This window comes from Elephas maximus, chromosome 13, assembly GCF_024166365.1.
Source record: "Elephas maximus indicus isolate mEleMax1 chromosome 13, mEleMax1 primary haplotype, whole genome shotgun sequence".
Lineage (NCBI taxonomy): Eukaryota > Metazoa > Chordata > Mammalia > Proboscidea > Elephantidae > Elephas > Elephas maximus.
In genome coordinates, this window is record NC_064831.1 from 53362254 (window position 1) to 53386072 (window position 23819).

The 23819-nt window shown below is 40.0% G+C and overlaps 1 protein-coding gene across 3 annotated transcripts; it reads left to right on the top strand.

Annotated features, from left to right (window-relative positions):
* The first annotated feature begins 385 nt into the window (after positions 1-385).
* LACTB (lactamase beta) lies at positions 386-20347 on the top strand. 3 transcript variants are annotated; one of them, XM_049905830.1, is made up of 6 exons: positions 386-901; positions 1436-1502; positions 6184-6374; positions 6686-7037; positions 8364-8529; positions 12029-19560. In XM_049905830.1, exons 1-6 carry the CDS (start codon positions 539-541, stop codon positions 12084-12086), a joined length of 1197 nt encoding a protein of 398 aa, XP_049761787.1. In that variant the 5' UTR covers positions 386-538; the 3' UTR covers positions 12087-19560. The 3 variants fall into 3 exon arrangements, with proteins under 3 accessions (XP_049761787.1, XP_049761788.1, XP_049761786.1); XM_049905829.1 differs by lacking the exon at positions 12029-19560 and adding an exon at positions 19575-20347 and having other exon boundaries at positions 392-901; XM_049905831.1 differs by lacking the exons at positions 8364-8529; positions 12029-19560 and adding an exon at positions 19575-19782 and having other exon boundaries at positions 388-901.
* The last annotated feature ends 3472 nt before the right edge of the window (positions 20348-23819 follow it).

Here is a 23819-nt window from a genome sequence, read left to right on the forward strand (position 1 = left end):
CAGACCTTAGGGAAATGGAAGGAACTGAACCGAGACATAAAGGATGGTGAGATAGCAAGAGATATGAGCATTCTGAGGGGAAATGAGATGCCTGCTGAGCGTCCGCTCAGTGCCATTCTCTAGGAACTGAGAATCCCAAAGTGAAAGTCACGACTGTCCGGGAGGTCACAGTGTGGAGATAAGTCAGGCATGTCAAGTGATACAATGTGTCAAGTGTACTGTAATTAAGGAGGTGTGCGCACTGGGGGGCAAGAAGGTGTGGCTAGAACTGCGGTCGAGGGCGGGGACTAGGAAGGCTTCTCTGATCACACTTCTTGATCTGAGGGGAGACAGAGAAAGAAGGAGAGAGAGAAGGATGACGAAATATGAAGAATGAAACAAGGGAACAAAAGGGAAAGAGGAAGGGAGGGCTCGATGCGATCGGCGCTCCGGCCTTCGGGCCTCGACTGCTAGTGTCTGGGCGCGGTCACCGCCCCTCCCCCGCACGCCGCGGCCGCCCGGCCTCCCGAGCTCCGAGGCGGCGGCTCCCACAGACGCCATGTACCGGGTCCCGGCCGCCGCGACGGCGCGGGCCGCGACCCTCGGGGGCTGGGCCTGGGGCTGCGGGCGGCGCGGAGCCCACCAGCGCGCGGGGCTGCCGCCGCTCGGCCACGGCTGGGTCGGGGGCCTCGGGCTCGGGCTGGGGCTGGCGCTCGGGGTGAAGCTGGCGGGCGGGTTGAGGGGCGCAGCCCCCGCGCCGCCTCCCGCAGCCCCCGACCCCGAGGCGTCGCCTCAGGCCGAGCCGCCGCGGCAGCCCGAGCAGTCCCTCGCCCCGTGGTCCCCGCAGACCCCGGCGCCGCCCCTCTCCAAGCGCTTCGCCAGAGCCATCAAGAGCAGCCGCGACCTGCTGCACAGGATCAAGGTGCGGGCGCCGGGCGTGGGTGGCCGGGGCCCAGCGCCCCTTCCCGACGGCCCGTCCCAGGCGTCACCCCGGAGTGGGACCCTCGGTGCTCATCCCCCGAGGCCCAGCGGACCCCACCCTGGGCTTCCGAGAAAGACTTCCCGTTTCCCAACCGTCTGGCCACGGTCCGAGGCTCCCGGGGGTTGCCTAAGTGGGTCGGGCGTCACCGCCCTTCTCGGGGACCGCCCCCTCGTCTCCCCACCCGGGCCTGTCCGGGCACACCCGTCCTGGTTAGCGGCCAGGCGAAACCTGAACCGCGGTCGGCAGGGGCCGAGCCCAGGGGGCGGGGCGGGGCCGAGGGGCGGGGCCGGGGAGGGGCCGAGGGGAGGGGTGGGGCCGGCCTCGGTGGGCGGGGCCGAGACGCAGGAGGCGGGCCCGAGCTGAGGGGGTGGGGCCCAGGGAACGGTCGACGCCTGGAAGGTCCCAGGTGAAAGCGCTGGGAGATGTTATCTACCCTTTCTTTGAATTGTCTATTGTTTCTTCCTTTGCACCTAGGATGAGGTGGGTGCACCGGGCATAGTGGTTGGAGTTTCTGTGGATGGAAAAGAAATCTGGTCAGAAGGTGGGCTCTGAAAAGTTTTGATTTAGTGGTTTGTTTTATGCCAGATGGTTAATGAAGTCTTGATGTTTTATTACTTGGAATAAAACCCAAAAAACCAAACCCATTGCCCTCGAGTCAATTCCAACTCATAGCGAGCCAATAGAACAGAGTAGAACGGCTGTATAGAGTTTCCAAGGAGCGCCTGGCGGATTTGAACTGCTGACCTTTGGTTAGCAGCCTGTAGTATTCAACCACTATCTCGCCAGGGTTCCCACTACTTGGAATGAATCCCATGAAATGCTATTCGGTTTACGTAAAATCATACAATATTGTAGAGAAAACGTATCTAACAGAATAAAGAATTGGGTTTTCTATAACAGCAAGATTTAAAATGTGACTAATGAATAAGTTAACCTTATGGGGCAGTTTTACTCTGTCTTATAGGGTCGCTATGAGTCAGAAACGACTCAACGGCAGCATGGTTTGGGTTTTTTTTTTAAGGAATAAATTGGAGTCTTAAAGTCGGTTGTTTCTGCCCCCAATTTTCTATTAGGACTGGATTTATTGGTCCAAAAGGTGTAATAGAACAGTGTGATAACTGCGAATTTGTAGGTAACCCTCGTGGGTAGATGAGATGTAAGGAGTTCTGTACTTCCCTGTTTTCATTTAATCAACAATTTATTGAGTCCCTCTACCGTTCTAAGGACTGAGGTGCTCCTGCGCCAAGCCCTGGTGTTTCAGTTGCCTTATATGCATGTGAAAGGTGGACAGTGACTAAGGAAGACTGAAGAAGAACCAATGCCTTTGGATTATGGTGTTGGCGAAGAATATTGAATATACCGTAGACTGCCAGAAGAACAAGCAAATCTGTCTTGGGAGAAATACAGCCAGAATGCTCCTTGGAAGTGAGGATGGCGAGACTTTGTTTCATGTGCTTTGGACATGTTATCAGGAGGGACCAATCCCTGGAGAAGTACACCATACTTGGTAAAGTAGAGGGTCAACAAAAAAGAGGAAGACTCTCAACGAGACAGATTGATACAGTGATTGCAACAACAGGCTCAAACGTAATGATTGTGAAGATGGCGCAGGACCAAGCAGTGTTTTATTTTGTGGTACATAGGGTTGCTATGAGTCAGAACCGACTCAGCCGCACCTAACAGCAACAATGGTTATGATAGTGATCTTTAAGTGTTCCATTTCATTTTTGAAAATTTTCAGTTTTCTTTGATTCAGGTATTCTATATTGCATGTTCTAATTACTAATGGATGTTTGCAGTTGTTACTTCTCATTTAGAGTCATGTTACATCAGCAAATGAATATCCCAAAGGCCTTACTGCGTCCACGTCATTAAGGTTGACTCTGATTTGAAGAGGCAGTTTGTCAAATTTATTCTTGAGATGGTCTCTTAATTCAAGCGGGATATACTCAAGGTCGTATTTTCACTCTTGTGGAATTGCTCTAATTTTCTTCAGTTTCAACTGGAACTTGTATATGAGCAATCAATGGTCTCTTCCACAGTTGGCCACAGGGCTTGTTCTGACTGATGATATTAAGCATCTCCATTGTCTCTTTCCACAGATGTAGTTGATTTGATTCTTGGTATGCCATCTGGTGAGTACCACGTGTATAATTGCTGTTTATATTGTTGAAAAAAGGTATTTCCAATGAATGGGTAGTTGATCTTGTAAAATTGTATCAAGCACAGAGTAGCTAAAACAAATGGAAGAAATGATGAAGTAAAAGCTGAACTGAAGATTTCAAAAGATGTCATCATAGATATTATGATGACATGTGCAAAAACCTGGAGTTAGAAAACCAAAGGAAGAACACGATTGGCATTTCTCAAGCTGAAAGAACTGAATAGAAAATTTAAGCCTGGGAACTGCAATACCAAAGAATTCTATAGGTAAAACATTGAGATTCTTCAACAAACCGATGCAGCACTGGAAGTGCTTACTAAGGAAATTTGGAAGATAGCTACCTGGTCAACCAACTGGAAGAGATCCTTATTTGAGCCCATTCCAAAGAAATATAATGATATAGAATGGTATTATTAATATTACGTGTTAGCAAAATTTCGTAGAAAATAATTCAGAAAACACTTCAGCCATACATTGACAGGGAACTACCAGAAATTCAAGCCAAATTCAGAAGAGGATGTGGAATGAGGGATATCATTGCCGATATCAGATGCACCTTGGCAGAGAGTAGAGGATACCAGAAAGATGTTTATCTGTGTTTTATTGACTATGGGAAGACATTTGACTGTTGGTATCGTAACAAATTATGGATAATATTAAAAAGAATGGGGATTTCAGAATACTTAATTGTGCTCATGTGGAACCTGTGCATGGATCAAGAAGCAGTTGCTTGAACAGAACAAGGGGATACTGTGTGGTTCAGAATTGGAAAAGGTGTGTGGCAGGGTTGTTTTCGTTTACCCTACTTATTCAGCCTGTATGCTGAACAGATAATCCGAGAAGCTGAACTATAGGAAGAAGAACAGGGCATCAGGATTGGAGGAAGACTTCTTAACAACATACGATATGCAGATAATACAGCCTTGCTTGCTGTATCAATATGGATTACACCTGAACATAAAGAAAATAAAAATCCTCACAGCTGGGCCAATAAGCAACATCATGATAAATGGTAAAGAAATTGAAGTTGTCAAGAAGTTTGTTCTACTTGTATCCACTGTCAACACTCATGGAAGCAGCAGTGTCATGGATTGAATTGTGTCCCCCCAAAAATATGTGCCAACTTGGTTAGGCCATGATTCCCAGTATTTTGTGGCTTTCCTCTATTTTGTGACTGTAATTTTATGTTAAAGAGGATTAGGGTGGGATTGTAATACCATTCTTACTCAGGTCATCTCCCTGATCCAATGTAAAGAGAGTTTCCCGAGGGTGTGGCCTGTACCACCTTTTATCTCTCAAGAGATGAAAGGGAAGCAGGCAGAGAGTTGGGGACCTCAGACCACCAGGAGCAGAGCATGTCCTTTGGACACAGGGTCCCTGTGCCTGAGAAGTTCCTTGACCAGGGGAAGATTGAGGACAGAGACCTTCCTCCAGAGCCAACAGAGAGAGAAAGCCTTCCCCTGGAGCCAACACCCTGAATTTGGACTTGTAACCCACTAGAGTATGAGAAAATAAATTTCTCTTTGTTAAAGCTATCCACTTGTGGTATTTCTGTTATGGCATCACTGGATGACTAACACAAGGAGTCAAGAAATCAAACAGTATATCGCATTGGGGAAATCTGCTGCAGAAGACCTCTTTAAAGCATTAAAAAGCAAAGATGTCACTTTGATGACTAAGATGCCCCTGACCCAAGCCATGGTCTTTTCACTTGCCTCTTATGCGTGTGAAAGCTGGACAATGAAAAAGGAGGATTGAAAGAGAATTGATGCATTCTAATTGTGGTGTTGGCAAAGAATATTGAATATACCCATGGACAGCCAAAAGAACAAACAAGTCAGTCCCAGGGGAAGTACAACCAGAATGTTTCTTACAAGTGAGGATGGCACGACTTTGACTGCCTTACTTTGGACACATCATCAGGAAAGATGAGTTACTAGAAAAGTACATCATATTTGATAAAGTGGCGGGTCAGTGAAGACAAGGGAAACCTTCCGTAAGATGAACTGACATGGTGGCTGCAACAGTAGGCTCAGACATACCGGTGATCATGAAGATGGTGCAGGACCAGGCAAAGTTTTATTCTGTTATACGTAAAGTCGCCACGAGTCGGAGCTGAGTAGATGGCAACTGACAACAACAACTTTTAGGAAACGATGTTTTAGACATTATTTAAAGAAAGTAGTAATTTTAGGAATCATTGACGGGAACAGCAGGGTTTTGATTTTAAAGAAAAATGATTCTTCTCCCAAGTATAAGTATAGTCTAATCAATATGCCTGGTTTGTAGTAAAAAAAAAAAAAAGTAAATATCAGCTTTTTTTTGTGAGGATTTTGTTTTTATGAAGATGTTTTTCAATTTAATTCACATTTACAGCTTAAAAACAGATCCCAGTTCTTTATAACCCTTTCTTTTCCAATCTCCATTCTTTATAATCTTAGATTTCCGTACCTTCACTCTGTCTTGAAGATGTAAACCAAACTTTAAAATTTTCTTAGAAAGCCTTAAATCGGTAGCATACCATACCAAACCAAAAGCAAACCCGTCGCCATCCAGTCAATTCTGACTCACAGTGACCTTGCAGGCACATAGTTGTCTGGTTTGTAGCTGAATTAAATTGCTAGATTGGGCTTGCAGGAGATTTGTTCTCATTCATTTTAATTGGGTTGCTATTTTAAGGAATTCATTGGAAATGCAAAAAATCAAGAATGTCTGAATAAGAAACATGATGTTTTCTTTAAAGAATGTGAATTTATTTATTTAAAATGTAGAATGGCTAAATTGTTTAGATAAGCTCAGAAAAATTTGTATTTGTCTGAATCAGGTGGAAAATTCCTAGGACCCCAGAGTTCAATTTCAGTTCAGTTACGACATGAAATTGTCAATTTTGCTAAGACTTTGATCCTTTACATGCCCGGTTTTGGTTAACTTACAAAAGTAGAATATCTTCCTTAGATAAGTGCACAGGATGTTTTAAGATGGTATTATCTCAGTTTTTGATAACTCCTTTGACCGTGGAGCCTATTAATAGTGACTTTTTGCTTTTTTCCCCCCAAAGGTTTAGGTTATGCTGATGTTGAGAACCGTGTACCATGTAAGCCAGAGACAGTTATGAGAATTGCCAGCATCAGCAAAAGTCTCACCATGGTTGCTCTTGCCAAATTGTGGGAAGCAGGAAAACTGGACCTTGATATTCCAGTACAACATTATGTTCCTGAGTTTCCAGAAAAGGAATATGAAGGTGAAAAGGTAGTGAAACTCAGAGTTCATTTTACTAATGGCATGTTAAATAGTTTATGCTAGAATTTATATTCAAAATGTTTCATAGGATTTTTTGGATATCTTTTACTGTTTTTAATGGATTAGATTGTTTTTGTTTTTTAACCTAGATAATAACCAGGTGGGTATTTTCCTGCAATTTGGGCTAAAAAGCTATATGTGACATATTTTTCCAGCTGTGGTTCAAGATGGAAAAGATCACTGAGGCATTATGCAAAGGCTCTTGACTTTTTGTTGTACAGTTTAATGTCATAATTGAATTTTCGTGTTTTTACAATTAGGTTTCTGTCACAACAAGACTACTGATTTCCCATTTAAGTGGAATTCGTCACTATGAAAAAGACATGAAAAAGGTGAAAGAAGAGAAAGCTTATAAAGCCTTGAAGATGATGAAAGAGACAATGGAATTTGACCAGGAGAAACAGTTGAAAGAGAAAGGAGGCAAAAGTAATGAAAATAATGACTTTGTGAAAGCTAAGGCAGAACAGGATAATGAAGCCAAAGGCCGGAATTCAAAGCCTGGCAAGAAAAAGAATGATTTTGAACAAGGCGAATTATATTTAAAAGAAAAGTTTGAAAATTCAATTGAATCCTTAAGATTATTTAAAAATGATCCTTTGTTCTTTAAACCTGGTGAGTGTTAATTTCTTCTCTTAACAAAGTCATCATTATTGAAGTATTAATTTTCAGGAAACCCAAAATGATAGATGAGGCTGATGATTGTGACTTGGGTTTTATTGCCAGTCCAGCACTTGTCTTTTAGTCTGTAGCTCTAACAAAGCCTTAGCGATTTAGATTTAGCCTCATTTGAGACTACCCAGTCATTTAGCTGATTCTCAGTATTAAGACTTTCATGGAAGAATTACGGAGAAATATTGGAGTAATCGTCCTCCAAAGAAAACCTAGACCAAAGTGGACAATGGCTCAATTTATTTTGTGCCTTTTTAAAGAAATTGGCGTTCATCAACTTTGTTTTATTTCCCAAAAAGCTAATCTATAGAAATAATTATCTTTGTTTTTGTGTGTATATGTACACCTATGTATACATTTTTTTTTTTTTTGGTATGATGCCTATTGGAAACACTTGGTATATGATAGGTTTATGTACTTTTACTCTATTTTCATTTTTAAAACTTTTTTTTTTTTTTTTAAACCATGAATGGATATTCCCACTGCCGTCAAGTCGATTCTGACTCATAGCGACCCTATAAGACAGAGTGGAACTGCCCCATAGAGTTTCCAAGGAGCGCCTGGCGGACTTGAACTGCCAACCTCTTGGTTAGCAGCCGTAGCACTTAACCACTACGCCACCAGGGTTTCCATGAATGGATATTACATAGATAAAATTAGTAAGGGCAAATAAAATATAATCATGGACTTCACCTTAAAAAGTAAGGTTCCAACCCATTTTTAGTACAGATTATACAATCTAAAATTTCTAGAATCTAAAATATGAAAGTATATATTTGAAACAGTGTAGGTATTTTAATATGTATTTGAAACAAGGTTTTTATGTCTCCGTATATTAAAATAAGAGCTGGCACTTATTCAACAGTTAGTAGGTATATTAAGAACAAAATAGTTGACGCAAGAAATTAAATTTGGTTTTCTTCACCTTCCTGTTTTGTTGCCAGTTTGAAAGATTTTGTTATGTTTTGTTTTGAGGCAGGATTTGTTTGCTTATTTCATTATCGTAAAAGGGGGCAGATTGACATAAAAGTTTAAATATACTGATCATCATTTTATTATTCCTGTGTCAGGGACGTGGAATAGATAGGGCCATTGCAAAGCTGACAAAATTTGTTGATATATTGTCGGTGATCTTTTTTCTAAATGCTGAATTAAAATATTCCAATTTTAAAGGTATGACAGTTTTCTGTGGGAAAATATTTCACATTATTTTTAAAATAATAATCAAGCATTTTCTTTTTTTTTCCCCCTTTGCAATGATGTCTCAAGGTAGTCAGTTTTTGTATTCAACTTTTGGCTATACCTTACTGGCAGCCATAGTAGAAAGAGCTTCAGGATGTAAATATTTGGACTATATGCAGAAAATATTCCATGACTTGGATATGCTGACCACTGTGCAGGAGGAAAATGAGCCAGTGATTTACAATAGAGCAAGGTAAACGAATACCTTCTGGTGTGTGTAATTTTCCTCGTCTCCATTCCAAAATCAGCTTGACACATTTGGGAGCAAATGTGTCTGTTTTTCTACATGTCTATTTTTCCATCTATAAAGTGAGGGAAATAAAATGTGTTTATCGAGTGCCCTTAAGTGAAAGACAGCGATACTAATTCCAGCACAGAATTAACGCCCATCATGGGCATCTCTAATTAGTTCTTCTGTCAGCCTTTTTCTTTTATCATTTAGTTAATGCTTTGTTTGTTTACTTTTTATTATTTTCTGTTGTTCTGACTTTTATTATGAAATAATTTCAGGCTTACGGAAAAGTTGCAAGAATAATACAAAGAATCCTCGTATATCCTTCACCCAAATTTCCCAAATGCTATCTATTTTATCACATTTGTTTAATCTGTGTTGTTTTTTTTCCTAAACCATTTGGAACTAAGTTGTAGACAGGGTACCCCTCTTGCTCCTGAACACTTAAATGTGTATTTTCTATAAACAAGAACTTTTAGGAAATTAACATTGATACAGTGTTTCTTTCAAATCTGAGGACCATATTCATATTTTTCTTATTGTCCAAATAATGACTTTTCTCATAAAAGAGAAGAAAACATTTTTTTTTTTTTTTTTTTCTGGTCCAGGTTCCAGTCCAGGGCCGCACATAGCATTTAGTTGTCATGTCTCTTTAGTAGCCTTTAATCAGGAGCCTAGTTCCTCAGTCTGTGTTTTCTTTCTTTGTCTTTTATGGTGTTGATATTTTGAAGAGTACTGGCTATTTGTTTTTGTAGAACGTACTTTAATTTCGATTTGTCTGGTGTTTCCTCATGTTTAGATTCAGGCTAGGACTCTTGGCAGGAATCCCACAGAAGTAATGATGTATCCTTCTCAGTCAGTCATAACAGGAAACACATAATGTCAATTTGTCCCATTATTGGTGATGGTAATTTTGATGCTTTGTTGAGGTGGTGCCTGCCTGGTTTCTCCTCTGTAAAGTTACTATTTTTCCCCTTGTAATTAACAAGTATGTTATGGAGAAATACTTTGGGACTATGTAAAATCCTGTTTCTCATCAGACTTTCACCTGCTGGTGATGGTTGCTAAATTCCATTGTTCATTCTGTATTTATGAGTTGATGTTCTGTTATAAGAACGTGCTTTCCCTTCTCCCTTATTTATGTATTTATCCATATCAGTATGCACTCATGGCTTCTTATTTTATTCAATGAGTTATAGTTTGTTACTGTCATTATTTGATACCTTGTTTTAAAAATATTAAGTATATAAAATATCAAGAGGTAAAAGAAAACTGTTTATAAGGGTAAATAGCTATTAAGTTGCTTAGCTATATGTTTATACTTTTAACCAAAGAGCTTTATGTTTCATTTTGTTGAGTTAACAGTGAACATTAAAATGTTCCTCTGGTTGGATTAGGTAGACCCCCTGCCACATGCCATTAGATTTTTAACACAGTACGTCGTAAAAATGGAAACCCTGGTGGCATAGTGGTTAAGTGCTACGCCTCCTAACTAAAAGGTCGGCAGTTCAAATCCACCAGGCACTCCTTGGAAACTGTATGGGGCAGTTCTACTCTGTCCTTTAGGGTTGCTGTGAGTCAGCATCGACTCCACAGCAGTGGGTTTGGTTTTTTGGTGTCATAAAAATATTGTCTAAGCGCCATCTGACTAAAGTAATTGAGCATTTTAAATATCTGGCTTAAAAAGACTCTTCTAGGTAGGCCTCTTTTAGTGCGTTTACTCAGGCACTTTTTAGTTATAGGGATTAAGATTTAAAATATTTAAACCATCGTTTCTCCCGGTTTTCTTTTACAGCTTTTAACTGTAAAATATCAAACTGGAGTTACTTTATGTAAATTTGGTGTGGTATACAAAGAAAATTTTAGGCCAGTTGCACAGGTTGTAATATAATTTATGGAGAGGCTTCTGAACACTGACTTTGATAAAGTAACTAGAATTTTTATCCTTAAAAATAAGGAGGGAAAAATGCTATGATTTTAGATAATTCCATGATTTAATTCATTTACTGCTATTATAGGGAAAGGTTTAGTTGGCTTTTTAGCTTTTTAATACTTTAAAATTCAGCTATGCTTTGTGTTATGGAGGGGTTTTCTGTGATTTATAGTTCAGATTCCTTGTGTGAACTGGTGTATTTCAAAATCACATACGAAAGCATTTGAGCAACTGCCTTTAAAAGCCGTCTCATCATTTTACAAATATTTTAGCTCATTTTGTGAAGGAAATTTTGAGATGCTTCAGAAAATGAAAAAAAATTAAGTTGAACAGTGTTAACAACTGCAATAAAGATTCATTTTTTAAAGTAATTTGGAGTTTTACTATTAAAGGAAAAAAATATTTAAAAAGCAAATGCTTGGAAACTTTTCAGAAAGCTTTAATCCAGAAAGGGCAAACAAAGATAGTAATGAAGGGGCACTTACCAGGCTAAATGTTGGGAAGGGACGAAGTTTATAAAATACCCAGTTCAATTATCTCTTGATGAACCCAAACCGAACCAAACCCAGTGCCGTCGAGTTGATTCCAACTCATAGCGACCCTATAGTTGTGGTTAAAATTATTCAGTTTAAGTATTTTTGTTCTTTACTGGTTTTCTTTTTACTTTTTTTTTTTTTCTAGTATAGTGGTTTTCAAACTGCAGGTTATGGCCAGTTGGTGAGTTGGAAAATCAATTTAGTGGGTTGAGTACCAGTGTTTCTTTCTTTAGTGGAGTAGAGTAGAATAGAAAACACAGCTGCTCACGTGTGTTGGCAACACTTAGCCATGTGGTCACACTTCACTGCAAAGGAGGCTGGGAAATGTAGTTTCTAACTGAGCAGGCATATGCATTGCTATAATTCTGTTACTAAGGAGGAAGAGAAGAATGAATTTTGTGGACAACCATCCATCTCTGCTGCTGTATTATTTTATAAAACTTCTGTTTCAGAGGGGTGTGTGTGTGTGTGTGCATGCTCAGTCAAGTGAAAAATGTATTCCTTCCTGTGGGTTGAGATTAAAAAAGTTTGAAAACCGTTTAAATGAAATAATATCAAATGGCATAATTTTTACTAGTAATTTGTGAAGAGTGCATTGGGAGAGAATTTTAAAGCCACAGACTCAATGAATTTTATGGTTAGTTGTGCTTTCTTTTCCTTTCTACTCTTATTATTGTTTGGATTGCTGATGGAAAGGTTGTGCATTTCATGAATCAGCTAATACTTTAGCCCTGCATATTTCTGTTAGTTAGTACATGGTTTACAAATGACTTAAAGGTACTTTCTAAAGAAATAACGGATGAAATAATGGATTTTTTTTTTTAATTATCAGCTTGTTTAAAAGGATTAAATGTACATTACAAATCAGTCTATGGCTTGAAAGAGATTTTTTCAGACCCAAAAGAAATTAGGTTAGCAGCAAGCAATCCGTTTTAATTTTTTAAGTTGCCTGTGGTTCTTAACTTCAGGCTCCTATGTTTACTCTTTTTAGGATCCACCATTATATTCTACTGGGAAGCATAAGAAAAATTGGCAAATGCTGGAAGTAGTCAATTCAATATAAAAGAAAATTCTCTAGTGAAGATGGCAAGATGCATGAGTTTACTTTGGTGCAAATCTAGGCATTTGATAATGAGTACCTACTGTGAGCTAGAATTGAACTGGATGGCACACAACACCACCTGTAGAGAAGAAGAAAAGGACATTTTATCTCCCATTCTTTGCCAGACTGCAGTGGGTTTCTATTTCTAGTGTTAAAGCTTCCAATCAGCTCTGGCTTTTTTTAGCAGTACTCAATGGCTGTAATGGGATAGTTGATACATTTTAGTTAGGTTAAATGGGCTGCTGAAATAAAATAGGCCACTAAATGGAGAGAGAAATACTGTTACCTAGGACAGTTTTCTGCCCATTTGTTTTGTTTTTCACTTGGGACAGAATCTGTTTGAGCCTATAAAGATCAACTCTGATTCTTCTCTTAAAATGTATTTTTTAAAAAGAGTTATGAAGACACCAGCTTTATAGGGAGTTGAGGGAGCGAAAGGAATCTTTTCCATGATATGCGCAAAAAACCTTAAAGTAAAACTTAGTGAATACATGTTTTCTATTCACTTGTTTTATGGTACCATTTTGTAGGAAATAAAATGTTTCTGACTGTTACTTAGTCTGCTGACTACTTGAGCATAATCATAAATTAAGCCTGTTTATAACATCCTGATCAAGAATTTATAGAGCTATTTATATCCCAAGAGTAAGTATTTATGTTCTTTATCACTTCTCTGTATATATATGTGTGTGTTTTAAATAGTGCCTTCCAGTATTGGTCACGTGTTTAAGGTGTTTCCCAGAATCCTGCCCCAAAATACTATTACATTTGTTTAGCCAGAATTTTAGTCACAAGGCCATGCTTAGCTGTAAGGGAGGTGGCAGGGAACTTAGTTTTAGCTACGTACATTGTTGTCCTGGATAAAATTGTAGTTTTCTTAAATGGGAGAATGGGAACATTGATTCTGTCTAGGCAGGTAGCAGTCTCTGCCACCTGAACTAAATAACCCTTCTGGCAAACAGTCCACAAAGGAGTGGAGTCAATGTCCCTGCCATTGAAGGATACTTTGTTGATAGAAGAATCCTTAGCCAATGCATTAGCTTATTATTAGACCCTGTTCATGTTTTCTGTGTATTTGGCACAGTGTTTGCAATGAAAATCTCTAATTTGATAATTGGGCGAGACGAAAACCAAATAAAATGAATGTTTGCCAAAGTGTTTGCTATATTTGGACAGCATAGATATGGCCTTTACCATCTGTTTATTTTCTAGAGTACCTTCCACAATTAATCTCTGTTTCCTCATCAAGCTCTTTTTTATGCCTTTAGCTGACGGGCTCTGTAGAGACAGTAGTAGGTGCACACAATGTTTATACTAAATGTTAAAGTGGTAGTGGTTTTTATAATATGCATTATAAATTCTGTAAGTTTTTAAACTTCTTATAACAAAATACAGTGGTACATATTGTTTCTAAAGGGATTTAAAAAGTATTTAACAAATGAAAGTATTTCGAATTTCTAAGTTGTAGACATAGATTTGTATGGTTATATGATAATGTTCTTGTACAGAATCGGGAGATAATTAGGAAGAGGATGTTCATTTATCGGGCATCATTCTATCCGTTATGTGGTTATAAAGACATCCCAATACCTTACACAGGAACTTGTGTCTATATTCCATTTTTATAAACAGGAGTTCCTTAAGAACTTGAAATAGTCAAGTTTGCCATACAGCTGGACAAAATTTTCGTGAAAAGCTACTAAAAAGGAACCAGGAGATTAAAATCTGGAATTTGCCTACCTAAAGCCTGGAATTCTAGATTAAAGTCTAGAATTCCCCGTATTTCTGTATCTTAAAGGAGAAATGACTGAGGAGTTGTAATTTCCAAGCTGGATGTAAGTGGTTTAAAAGGCTGTACTGTTACAAGAAAGTTACACAAAGCTGAATTATTGTTACCATACACACTGGTAATTATCTCCTTGTTTACAGGCTTGACGTTCACTCTAGTAGATATATTTCTCAGAAAATGTATTTCCATTAGGTGTCTTCTTTTACATTTAATTTTACTTGATTGGCTGAAATTACAAGTGTAATAGAGTTGAAGCAGAAAGTAATGATGGCCTAAATATGGAAGTGGTCCTTGGGATGAAAAGGAAAACGCTGAGACACAAAGCAGAGGATGAATGAATAGGATTTAGCATCATATTGGACATGAGGGTTGAGGACAAGGGAATCATCCAAGATTTTATAATGTGGGTTTTAATGAAGAGAAAAATATGAGAAGGTATGGAAGAGATTAATTTTAGACATGCTGATTTTGAGACATGAAAGACTACGTATCAAGTCACTGGTTCTCAAAAAAAACATATTAAGATCCTCTGCAGACTTTTTTTTTTTTTTAATCTTCACAGCACATAATTGTGGCCGCCCCTTTCCTCACCGGCACCCCTACTTCACTGAATATCATGACTTGAACTTTTAGGGGATATATACGAATCTTGGAGGAAGAAGTAAGAGTCATTTCTAAAATTATGTCTTCCCACAACACCTCCCAAGTTAAGAATTTTGAAGGGAGGGTATAATTTTGGGAGAGGGATGAGGCCCACAGGGAATTCTGATGAACGTCTTTCCTGTCCTTCACTCGTTTTCTCCCAAACCAAACTTGAGTATCAATGCTTCCAGAAAATCCAGATGTAAATCTGGGACGGGTTGGGTCCAGGTGCAGATTTGCAGTTATCTCTGGTATTATCGCTTTGGAGACCTGGTACCATTGGAACCGCTGGTCATTGGAAGGCACAATGGCCTGAGAGGAGTGTCAGGGAAATGCCAGCTAACAGTACTACAGGAGATAAGTAGGACGAGGACTGCAAAAGGAGAAGTAGAATATCCTTTGATAACCTGTAAGAGAGCTGTTTAGTAGCGATGGAGGAACAGAAGCCAGATTTTAAAAAGCTGAAGAATGACTGGAGAGGATGAGTCTACGGAAGCAGCAGGTGTGGATTATTCCATGTCGTTTGGCAGTAAAGGAGGAGAGAGGGAGGACTGCTTGCCAGAATCTGCAGCAAGGTTAAAAGCTTTCTCACCCTGGAGGATGGAGGAACTTAAGCATTTTGTGAACTCAGGTGAAGGAGTCAGAGTTCTTAGCATGGCACAAAAAGTCATTTATCTGCTCCCCTAGCATCCCGTCTTACCACCTTCCCCTCAGACCTCCTGCCTCAGCCACACTGAACTACTCTGTAGTTCCCAAAATGTTCCAGGCTTGCTCCCCAGGCCATTTTAACAATGCTCACTTTCACTGGTGTTGAGAGCTCTTCATACCCAACTTGCTAGTTATCCCACAACCTTGTTTCTCAAGCCGGGGTCCAGGAACTAGGAACCACCTGGGATCTTGTTACACATTGCTGTCGAGTCGATGCTGACTTACGGTGACCCTGTGGGACAGAGGAGAACTGCCCCGTAGGATTTCCAAGGCGGCAATCTTTACAGAAACAGATTGCCACCTCTTTCTCCCAAGGAGCATCTGGTGAGTTTGAACCACCAGCCTTTCTGTCCACAGCCAAATGCTCAACCACTACACCACCAGGGCTCCTGGGAGCTTGTTAAAAGTGCAGGATTTCAGGCCTCACCAGACCTACTGAAGCAGAGTCTGCATTTTACCAAAATTCCCAGGTGATTCCTATGGTGCATTGAAGTTGAGGAAGTACCGTCCAGCTAGCCCCTTGAGAGCAGCCACAGCGTGTAGTTCACTTGTCTTTCCAGTGCCTTGCAAGACGTCTTCATTAAATATTTGTAAGCAGATGATACTTTTTTTTATTCAACATATTTAATGAGCGTGTACTATATGGCATGTACTGTTCTAGGTACGAGGATCATCAGTGAACAAGGGAGATAAAGTTCCTGCCCTTGTGAGATTTACATTCTGTGTGAAGAGATAGACAAACATGTGAACGAGTAATTTAAACAAGAATTTTAGATATTGATATGAAGACAGTAAAACAGGGCAATGGCATATAAAGTGACAGGGAAGGGGGGACATGGTGGCGATCTGTTTAAAATGTACAGTTTAGATAAGGCCTATTTGAGCCCTGGTGGCACAGTGGTTAAGCATTTGGCTGCTAACCAAAAAGGTCGGCAGTTCAAATCCACCAGCTGCTCCTTGGAAACCCTATGGGGCAGTTCTACTCTGGCATGTAGAGTCAATATGAGTCAGAATTGACTCGGTGGCAGTGTTTTTTTGTTTTTGTTTTGTTTGTTTTTTTCCATTTTAGCTAATTGAGCTGAGATATAAATGATAAGGAAAGTTAGCTTGCCTTGTTCAAGTACAGAAATAAACCAGACATGAAAGGCAGGACAGAGTCGCAGTGTAAGTGATGAGGTAAAAAAGGTAAGCAGGGTCAAAATCGTATTGGGCCGTGAACCTCAGTGCCAGTAGACCCCAGTGCCCCTTAATTTAACAAGTATTTCATAATGCCTCCTTTAATACCCTGAAGCGAAAGCCATAGGTAATATAAACTACATTCATAATTCTAAAAATAGACAATAACTGAAATATAAAGAAAAAATAAAAAGAATGTAACTTACAATAAACTGGTATTTTGCTATGTTGAACCTGACTCACTACAATGTTAGAAGACATGGTAGTCAGATACAGCTTAATACATCCAAGTACTGTAAATGTGACAGCTGCAAATACAGATCGATACGGGTGGATTGTGTTGGTACCTCAGCTTGTGCTCCTGGTGGCATGGTTTTCTAAAACAGCGACCAACTCTAAGTAGAGTTTTGGATAAGTTAAATTCGGACTTTCTTCTATTTTCACGGTGGTTACATTTGGGAAAAATTCATTGTATAGTAAAAATATGCAAGAAATGCTTTGTGTATATGTAAAATGGAAAGGATTCTAGGCTCAGCTAGCTATAAACAGATTTCTTTACTTCCATGAATATCTGGTGGGATATTTGAAGGTCTTGTAGGATGTGGGAGAATGTATCATAGTGTGGGACTGTTGCATGCATCATAAAACATTTAGGGTACTTGGACCCCTATCTATTGAATGTCAGTGGAGCCCTCTAATAATCGTGACAGCTAAAAAAAGTATCTCCAAAAATTTCTCGTAGGAGTTGATATTATCTCTGTTGAGGACCACTGATTGTCTTGTAGGCCATGCTAAGGAGTTTAGCATTTGTTCTCATTGCACTGGTAGCCATGGGAGGGTGGCAAATGGATGGGAGAAGCAGGAGACACAATCTTTGGCTTCTGCATGGAGAATAGACTGTATGGAGACAAGATAGTCTAGGAAATAAAACTGGTGGAGAGAGGTTGGAGAAAGATGCAGGTAATGAAATTAGTCTTAGAAGCAACAGGAAATTTTCTGGAATGACTAGAGAGAAGGAGAAAAAATGGATGATATAAATAAATTTGAGATAGAGATGGAAATTCTAGCTCATTTTGGATGGCCTCAATTCTTTCAGTAAAACAAAAAATATTGTTATCTGCTGACTGGGGCTGAGGGATAGGAGTAGAGGATTGAGAGTAGAAGAGATTGGGAAATAGGTATTATGAAGAATATATCAGGGAATAAGCAGAAGAAGAATGAAAAAGATTTGGTAACACCAATGAAAACCCTTAGCAAGAGTACAAAGTGGGCCAGTCAGCTTCGTTATATAAATTTCTATAGTATTTCTTAGCAGATAAGTAGCCAAGGAAGGGATATCTAGATTTATTGAGGATTAGTAGATTACCCGTTGCCATTGGGTCAATTCCAACTCATAGTGACCCTTATAGGACAGAGTAGAACTGCTCCCATAGGGTTTTCAAGGAGCAGCTAGTAGATTCAAACTGCCGACCTTTTGGTTAGCGGCCGAATGCTTAACCACTGTGCAACCAGGGCTCATTGGTAGATTAGTATAATGTAAAAGAGTTAAGAACACAGAGTTTCTAGTGAGACCACAATTGATAGTTGAAATGGATGGTCATATAGTTCAAGCTAAAGCAGAGAGCAAGTGAAATCACTAGGAATTAAAAGACCCAAGAAAATAGGGAAGAGACAGGGGAACTAGATGGCAGTCTCCATGAGGGCAGTCTCAGTGGAGAGAGTTGGAAGGGTGGGAAGCCAAAGTGACAGGAAGAAATTTCTGGGTTTGAGACCTCAGAAATAACACAGTTTAAAGTGAGGGTGAGGTTCAGGTCTGACAGTGCTTACGAAGAGCTCATAGAATGAAAATGAAGAGCGTTAGAGGTGGAGAGTCAGCAACTGAAAACTCAAGAGCATTTTGTGAATCTTGAAAGGTTCCTCATGAGCCAGATTTCATTTTAAGTACCTACCAGAAATATGCTAAGTGCTTTAGATAGATATTCATAACTTTTACAACAACTCTGCCAAGTATTTTTATCCTCATTTTACAAATTAGGTTGCTGAGGCGGAGAGGCAGCTTAGAATAGGGATGCCAGACTGCCTCGGTTTGAACCCACCTCTGCAGCTTACAAGCTGTGTGACTTTGGACAAGTTATTCTACCGTCTGTACCCTGTTTTCTTGCCAGTAAAATGGGGGTTATAACAGTACCTACCTTCTAACGTTGTTATAAGAATAAATTAGTTCATATTTGTATAGTCTTATAGAACAACACTTGGTATATAGTAAGAACCGTGTAAATGCTAAATAAAATGAGCTTAGGCTAGTAAGGATGGAAGGAACCCTGGTGGCTCAGTGATTAAGCTCTTGGCTGCTAACCAAAAGATTAATGGTTGGAACCCCCAGCAGCTCTGCAGGAGAAAGATGCGGCAGACTGCTTCTGTAAAGATTACCGCCATGGAAACCCTGCGGGGCAGTTCTCCTCTGTCCAGTAGGGTCGCTATGAGTCAGAGTCGATGGCAACAACAACAGTGAGGGTGAGAGCTAGGATTCAGAGTGAGGTCTGCCAACTCCAGCCTTTCCCACCACACTGAGAAAGAACCACATCACTATACAGGTAATTATGTGGCATATTTGTACAGGAAATCTAGTCTCCTTACCATTGTGAACATTATGCCTAAAACATCCCAATGTGTATGCTTAGAGTTACAAATTCATTTGTGGCACATGATTCAACATTAAGCACAAGGACTAGGAATTTCTACCCAACTGTAGGTGTTTCTGCATATGCATGAGGCAGACATTTCGTGTGTGAGCTTACCCAGTACACTTCTGCAGGTATTAAAAGTTGAATGCAGAGGATCAAGTACCCTCAGCATGGGCAGGTCATGCCACTAGGGAAAAACAAAAAACAAAAAACCACTTTTCTGCTTGAACTCAGAAGGGAATTAGACTAGCTTACTCAGTGATCTGTGCTTTTTTGGGATCTGTATCATACTGAAAACTAGTGATTAGTTCTGAGACTACGTGATCACTACATCGAAATACAGTCCATCTCATGTTCCCGTTTTTCTATTCATTATCATGGGTAAAGTCAATAGGAGAACATTAAAGTGTTAGTGACTGTTCTTATTTCATTTTAGATTTTATGTTTACAATAAAAATAGACGTCTTGTCAACACACCTTACGTGGATAACTCCTACAAGTGGGCTGGCGGTGGATTTCTCTCGACAGTGGGTGACCTTCTGAAGTTTGGGAACGCGATGCTGTATGGTTACCAAGTTGGACTATTCAAGAACTCAAATGAAAATCTTCTGCCTGGGTATCTCAAGCCCGAAACAATGGTTATGATCTGGACACCAGTGCCTAACACAGAGATGTCGTGGGATAAAGAGGGTAAATATGCGATGGCGTGGGGCGTTGTGGAAAAGAAGCAAACATACGGTTCTTGTAGAAGGCAGCGGCATTATGCCTCTCATACCGGAGGTGCAGTGGGTGCCAGTAGTGTCCTGCTGGTTCTTCCTGAAGAACTGGATGAAGACGCTACAAATAACAAGGTCCCCCCCAGAGGAATAGTTGTTTCCATCATATGTAACATGCAGTCTGTTGGCCTCAATAGCACTGCCTTAAAGATTGCTCTGGAATTTGATAAAGACAGATCAGATTGATACCTTAAGATCACAGGTGCAAAATGAGCTGTTTTGTTTTTGAAATATTGATCTCTCTAAAGACATGAGATTTTTAAGAATACATTTTTAATAGAGTATAATTGAATGCAGAGAATTGTGTGCCTCTGATTGCTTAATTTTGTAAATGTCTTTTATTGTAGGATTAGTTCTTTATACTCAGGGAAGTAACTACATTGTTTTTACTTTTTGAAAAAGTATTAACACTTGAAATAAAATATTCTGATAAAAATATGTATTTTTTGAATGTTGTAATACAGAGAAAATCCCATTCAATAGACGTTTCCAAATACTCTTCTTTTAAAATGGCAGCAGAAATGAGATTATGAGGAATGGTGTATTACTTATCTAGTGCTGCATAACAGGTTATTGTCTTAAAACAGCCAGCATTCATTATTTTACAGTGTCTGTGGCTCAGGACTTAGGAGTAGCTTAGCTGGGTGGATCTGGCACAGTCTCTAGTGAGATTGCCGACAAGACGTTGGCCAGAGTTGCAGTCTTCTGAAGGCTTCTCTGGAGCTGGAGGATATGCTTCCAAGATGGCTCACTCACATGGCCGTTGGCAGTGGTCCTCTGTTCCTCACTAGTTGTTGGCAAGAGACCTCAGTTTCTCATCATGCATGCCTTTCTATAGGGCTGCTTGAGTGTCTTAACGGCATGGCAGGTGCCTTCCCCCGGAGCCAAGTGATCGGAAAGGGAGCACAAGGCAGAAACCAATGTCTTTTGTAATCCAGCATCAGAAGTCACATACTGTCACTTTTTCCATATTCCATAGGTCATATAGACCTGATACAGTGTTGGAGGAACTACACAAGGGTATGAGTATCAGGAGGTGGGATCATCACTAGAAATTATCTTGGAGGTTGGCTACCACACTATGTCTTCTGGCCCCTAGTGTTTCGTGTCCCTCCCCCGTGTAAAATATACTCACCTCCCAAGGTCTCCAAAAGCTTCGTCCCATTATAGTACCAGCTCAAAGTCCAGTGTCTTGTCATCTAAATCAGGTCAGAGTGTGAATGAGGCTCCTTGGGAGTAGTTCCTTAAGTGCAGCAAGTCGAATATGGTTCCTCTTGATCCAAAGACCTATGAACTAAAGGGGCAAGTTATCTGCTCCCTACGTATGCAGCGTACAACGTGGAACAGATGTAACTGTTGTAGACCCACCTGTTCTGAAAGGGGGGAAATGGGAGGCATATAGGAGCCACCGGCCTTAGAATTTCTGAAATCCAACTGGATACAGGTTGACCACTCCTTGCTTAGTACTCACAGTTTGGAAATAATTCTCCTTAGTCCTCAGCTATGCTTTCTGGGCTCTTGTTTCTGCTCTCTGAGGTATCTTTCCTTTTTTCATGAAATGTAGCCTGTGTTTGCAGTTGAGTAGTTTTCTCAGCCTGCTTTCTGCTTGTCAAAGTTTGGGGTCCAAAGGCCTCTTTCCACTTTGTACTCTTGCTGTCCTTTCAACTCTTAAGTTGGCGGTGTTTCTACCAATATGATTTAAAAAAAAACAACTTAGTGTGTCTCCTATGAGTCTTAATGGGTCTTGTCCCATCAGACAATAAAACCAAACCACACCCGTTGTTGTGGAGGTGATTCTGACTCATAGTGACCCTCTAGGACAGAGTAGAACTGCCTCCATAAGGTTTCCAGGGAGCAGTGGTGGATTTGAACTGCTGGCCTTTTGGTTAGCAGCCAAGCTCTTAACCACTACATTACACTAATAGGAGCCAGCAGACAATAGTCATACCCAAAAATCTCTTTTAGGAAAGCCCTTCTCTGACTTGGGCTTCTTGAGAGAAAACATCCATAGCATCTAAGAAGTCTTGTTGTTTGAATGGCTCACTGAGGCACCATCTTGGGTAAGAAAAGATTTTACAGTCACACCCTTGGCTTCATATTTAGACCATGTTTTCCTGGCAGTACCCTATATTTTATCTTTGCCTTGAAATTATTCATTTTACCATCATTTGCCATCTGGAGACAAAGGGAATTTTCAGAACCATCAAATAAATATTGGCTCCTTTTTAAAAATAGTTCTTCCTTTAGCTTCTCTCTCTTGCATTTTAGTATAAGCAGCAAGAAGCCAGGAGGCACATTCAACACTGTGTCTGGAAATCTTGGCTAGATCACTCAGTTCATTAGGCACATTGTCTACTTGCCACGTTATTTTCAGAACTTTCTGCCACCACATACGTGAATCCCCTTTCCACCAATGTCCAAAATGATTTTCCTTATTTTCTGTAAGTCCACATCTACAGCCTCCTCTAAGGCTTCTAAACAGCTTCTTTAAGGCTCTTCAGGATTTCGCTGACACTCTTTTCAGAGTCCTTCCAACTTCCACCCACTGCTCTGTTCACATCCACCCCCATGTTTTAGGTTTTTGTTACGACAGCACCCCACTTCCAGGTACTAAAATCTGTGTTATCTGTTTCTTTCTGATTATATATTTTCATTATTGAGACATAGTTCACAGTTTGCATACCATAAAATCCACCCTTTTAAAGGATACAAGTCAGTGGTTTTTAGTATATGTAAAGGTTGTGCGACCATCACCACTATCTAATACCAGACCGTTTTCATCACCCCAAAAAGAAACCCCATTCCCAATAGTGGCCATTTCCTTTCCCTCCCTCCCGCAGCCAACCTCAGCCCCAGGCAACCAAGAATCTCCCCCCTTCTCCCATCCGAGCACCTGGCAACCAAGAATCTACTTTCTGTCTCTATGGATTTGCCCGTTCTGGATATTTCATGTAAGTGAAATCATTTGGTAGGTGACCTTTTGTCTGACTTTTTTTGCATGGCATAATGGTCTCAAGGTTCATCCATGTTGTAGCTGCATCAGAACTTTATTCCTTTTAATGGTTGCATTGTATGAATATACAACATTTTGTTTAACCATTCATCACTTAATGGACATTGGGTTGTTTGTACTTTTTGGCTACTGTGAATAATGATGTTATGAACATTCGTGTACATGTTTTCATGTAGACATACATTTTCAATACCTAGGAGTGGAATTACTAGGCCACATGGCAACTCTATGTTCAATTTTTTGAGGAATTGCTAAACTCTTCCACAGCAACTGTGCTGTTTTACATTCTCACCAGCAGTGTATGATGGTTTCAATCTCTCCACACCCTCACCACAAAGTTTAGCTTTGGGATTATTAGATTAATATTAATATATAGGCTATTTATCCTTTTATGCCAGAAACTTGCTATAATAAATACGTTATTGTCCATATTTTTTATTATAGCCATCTTTGTGGGTGTATTATCTCATTGTGGTTTCAATTTGCATTTCCCTAATAACTAATGATGTTGGGCATCTTTTCCTGTGGTTATTGGCCATTTGTGTCATCTTTGGAGAAATGTCCAACTAGATACATATGATTTACAAATATTTTCTCCCATTTTGTGGTTATTTTCATTTTAAGTTTGATGAAGTCCAATTTTTTCTTTTGTTTTATGTGGTTTTGGTATTGTATCAAAGAAACCATTGTCTCATCCAAGGTCACAAAAATTCATGCCTATGTTTCCTTGTAAGAGATACTTTTAGTTCTTACATTTGGGTGTGATTCATTTTGAGTTAGTTCTTATATGGTGTGATGTGGGGTTCTTACTGTGTTCTCTACTTCTTTTTCACAGCTGCATGAAAGTCCGTGGCACGGAAGTACCTTAACTTATTCAGCGTTACTCTTTTGT

What these genes read in the sequence shown, in the direction of transcription:
- LACTB (XM_049905829.1), top strand. Translation starts at nt 539, where the DNA reads ATGTACCGGGTCCCGGCCGCCGCGACGGCGCGGGCCGCGACCCTCGGG. An exon ending in AAAAGAAATCTGGTCAGAAG is followed by an intron (nt 1,503 to 6,183) that starts GTGGGCTCTGAA and finishes TTCCCCCCAAAG; the next exon opens with GTTTAGGTTATGCTGATGTT. An exon ending in TCCTTTGTTCTTTAAACCTG is followed by an intron (nt 7,038 to 8,363) that starts GTGAGTGTTAAT and finishes TGATGTCTCAAG; the next exon opens with GTAGTCAGTTTTTGTATTCA.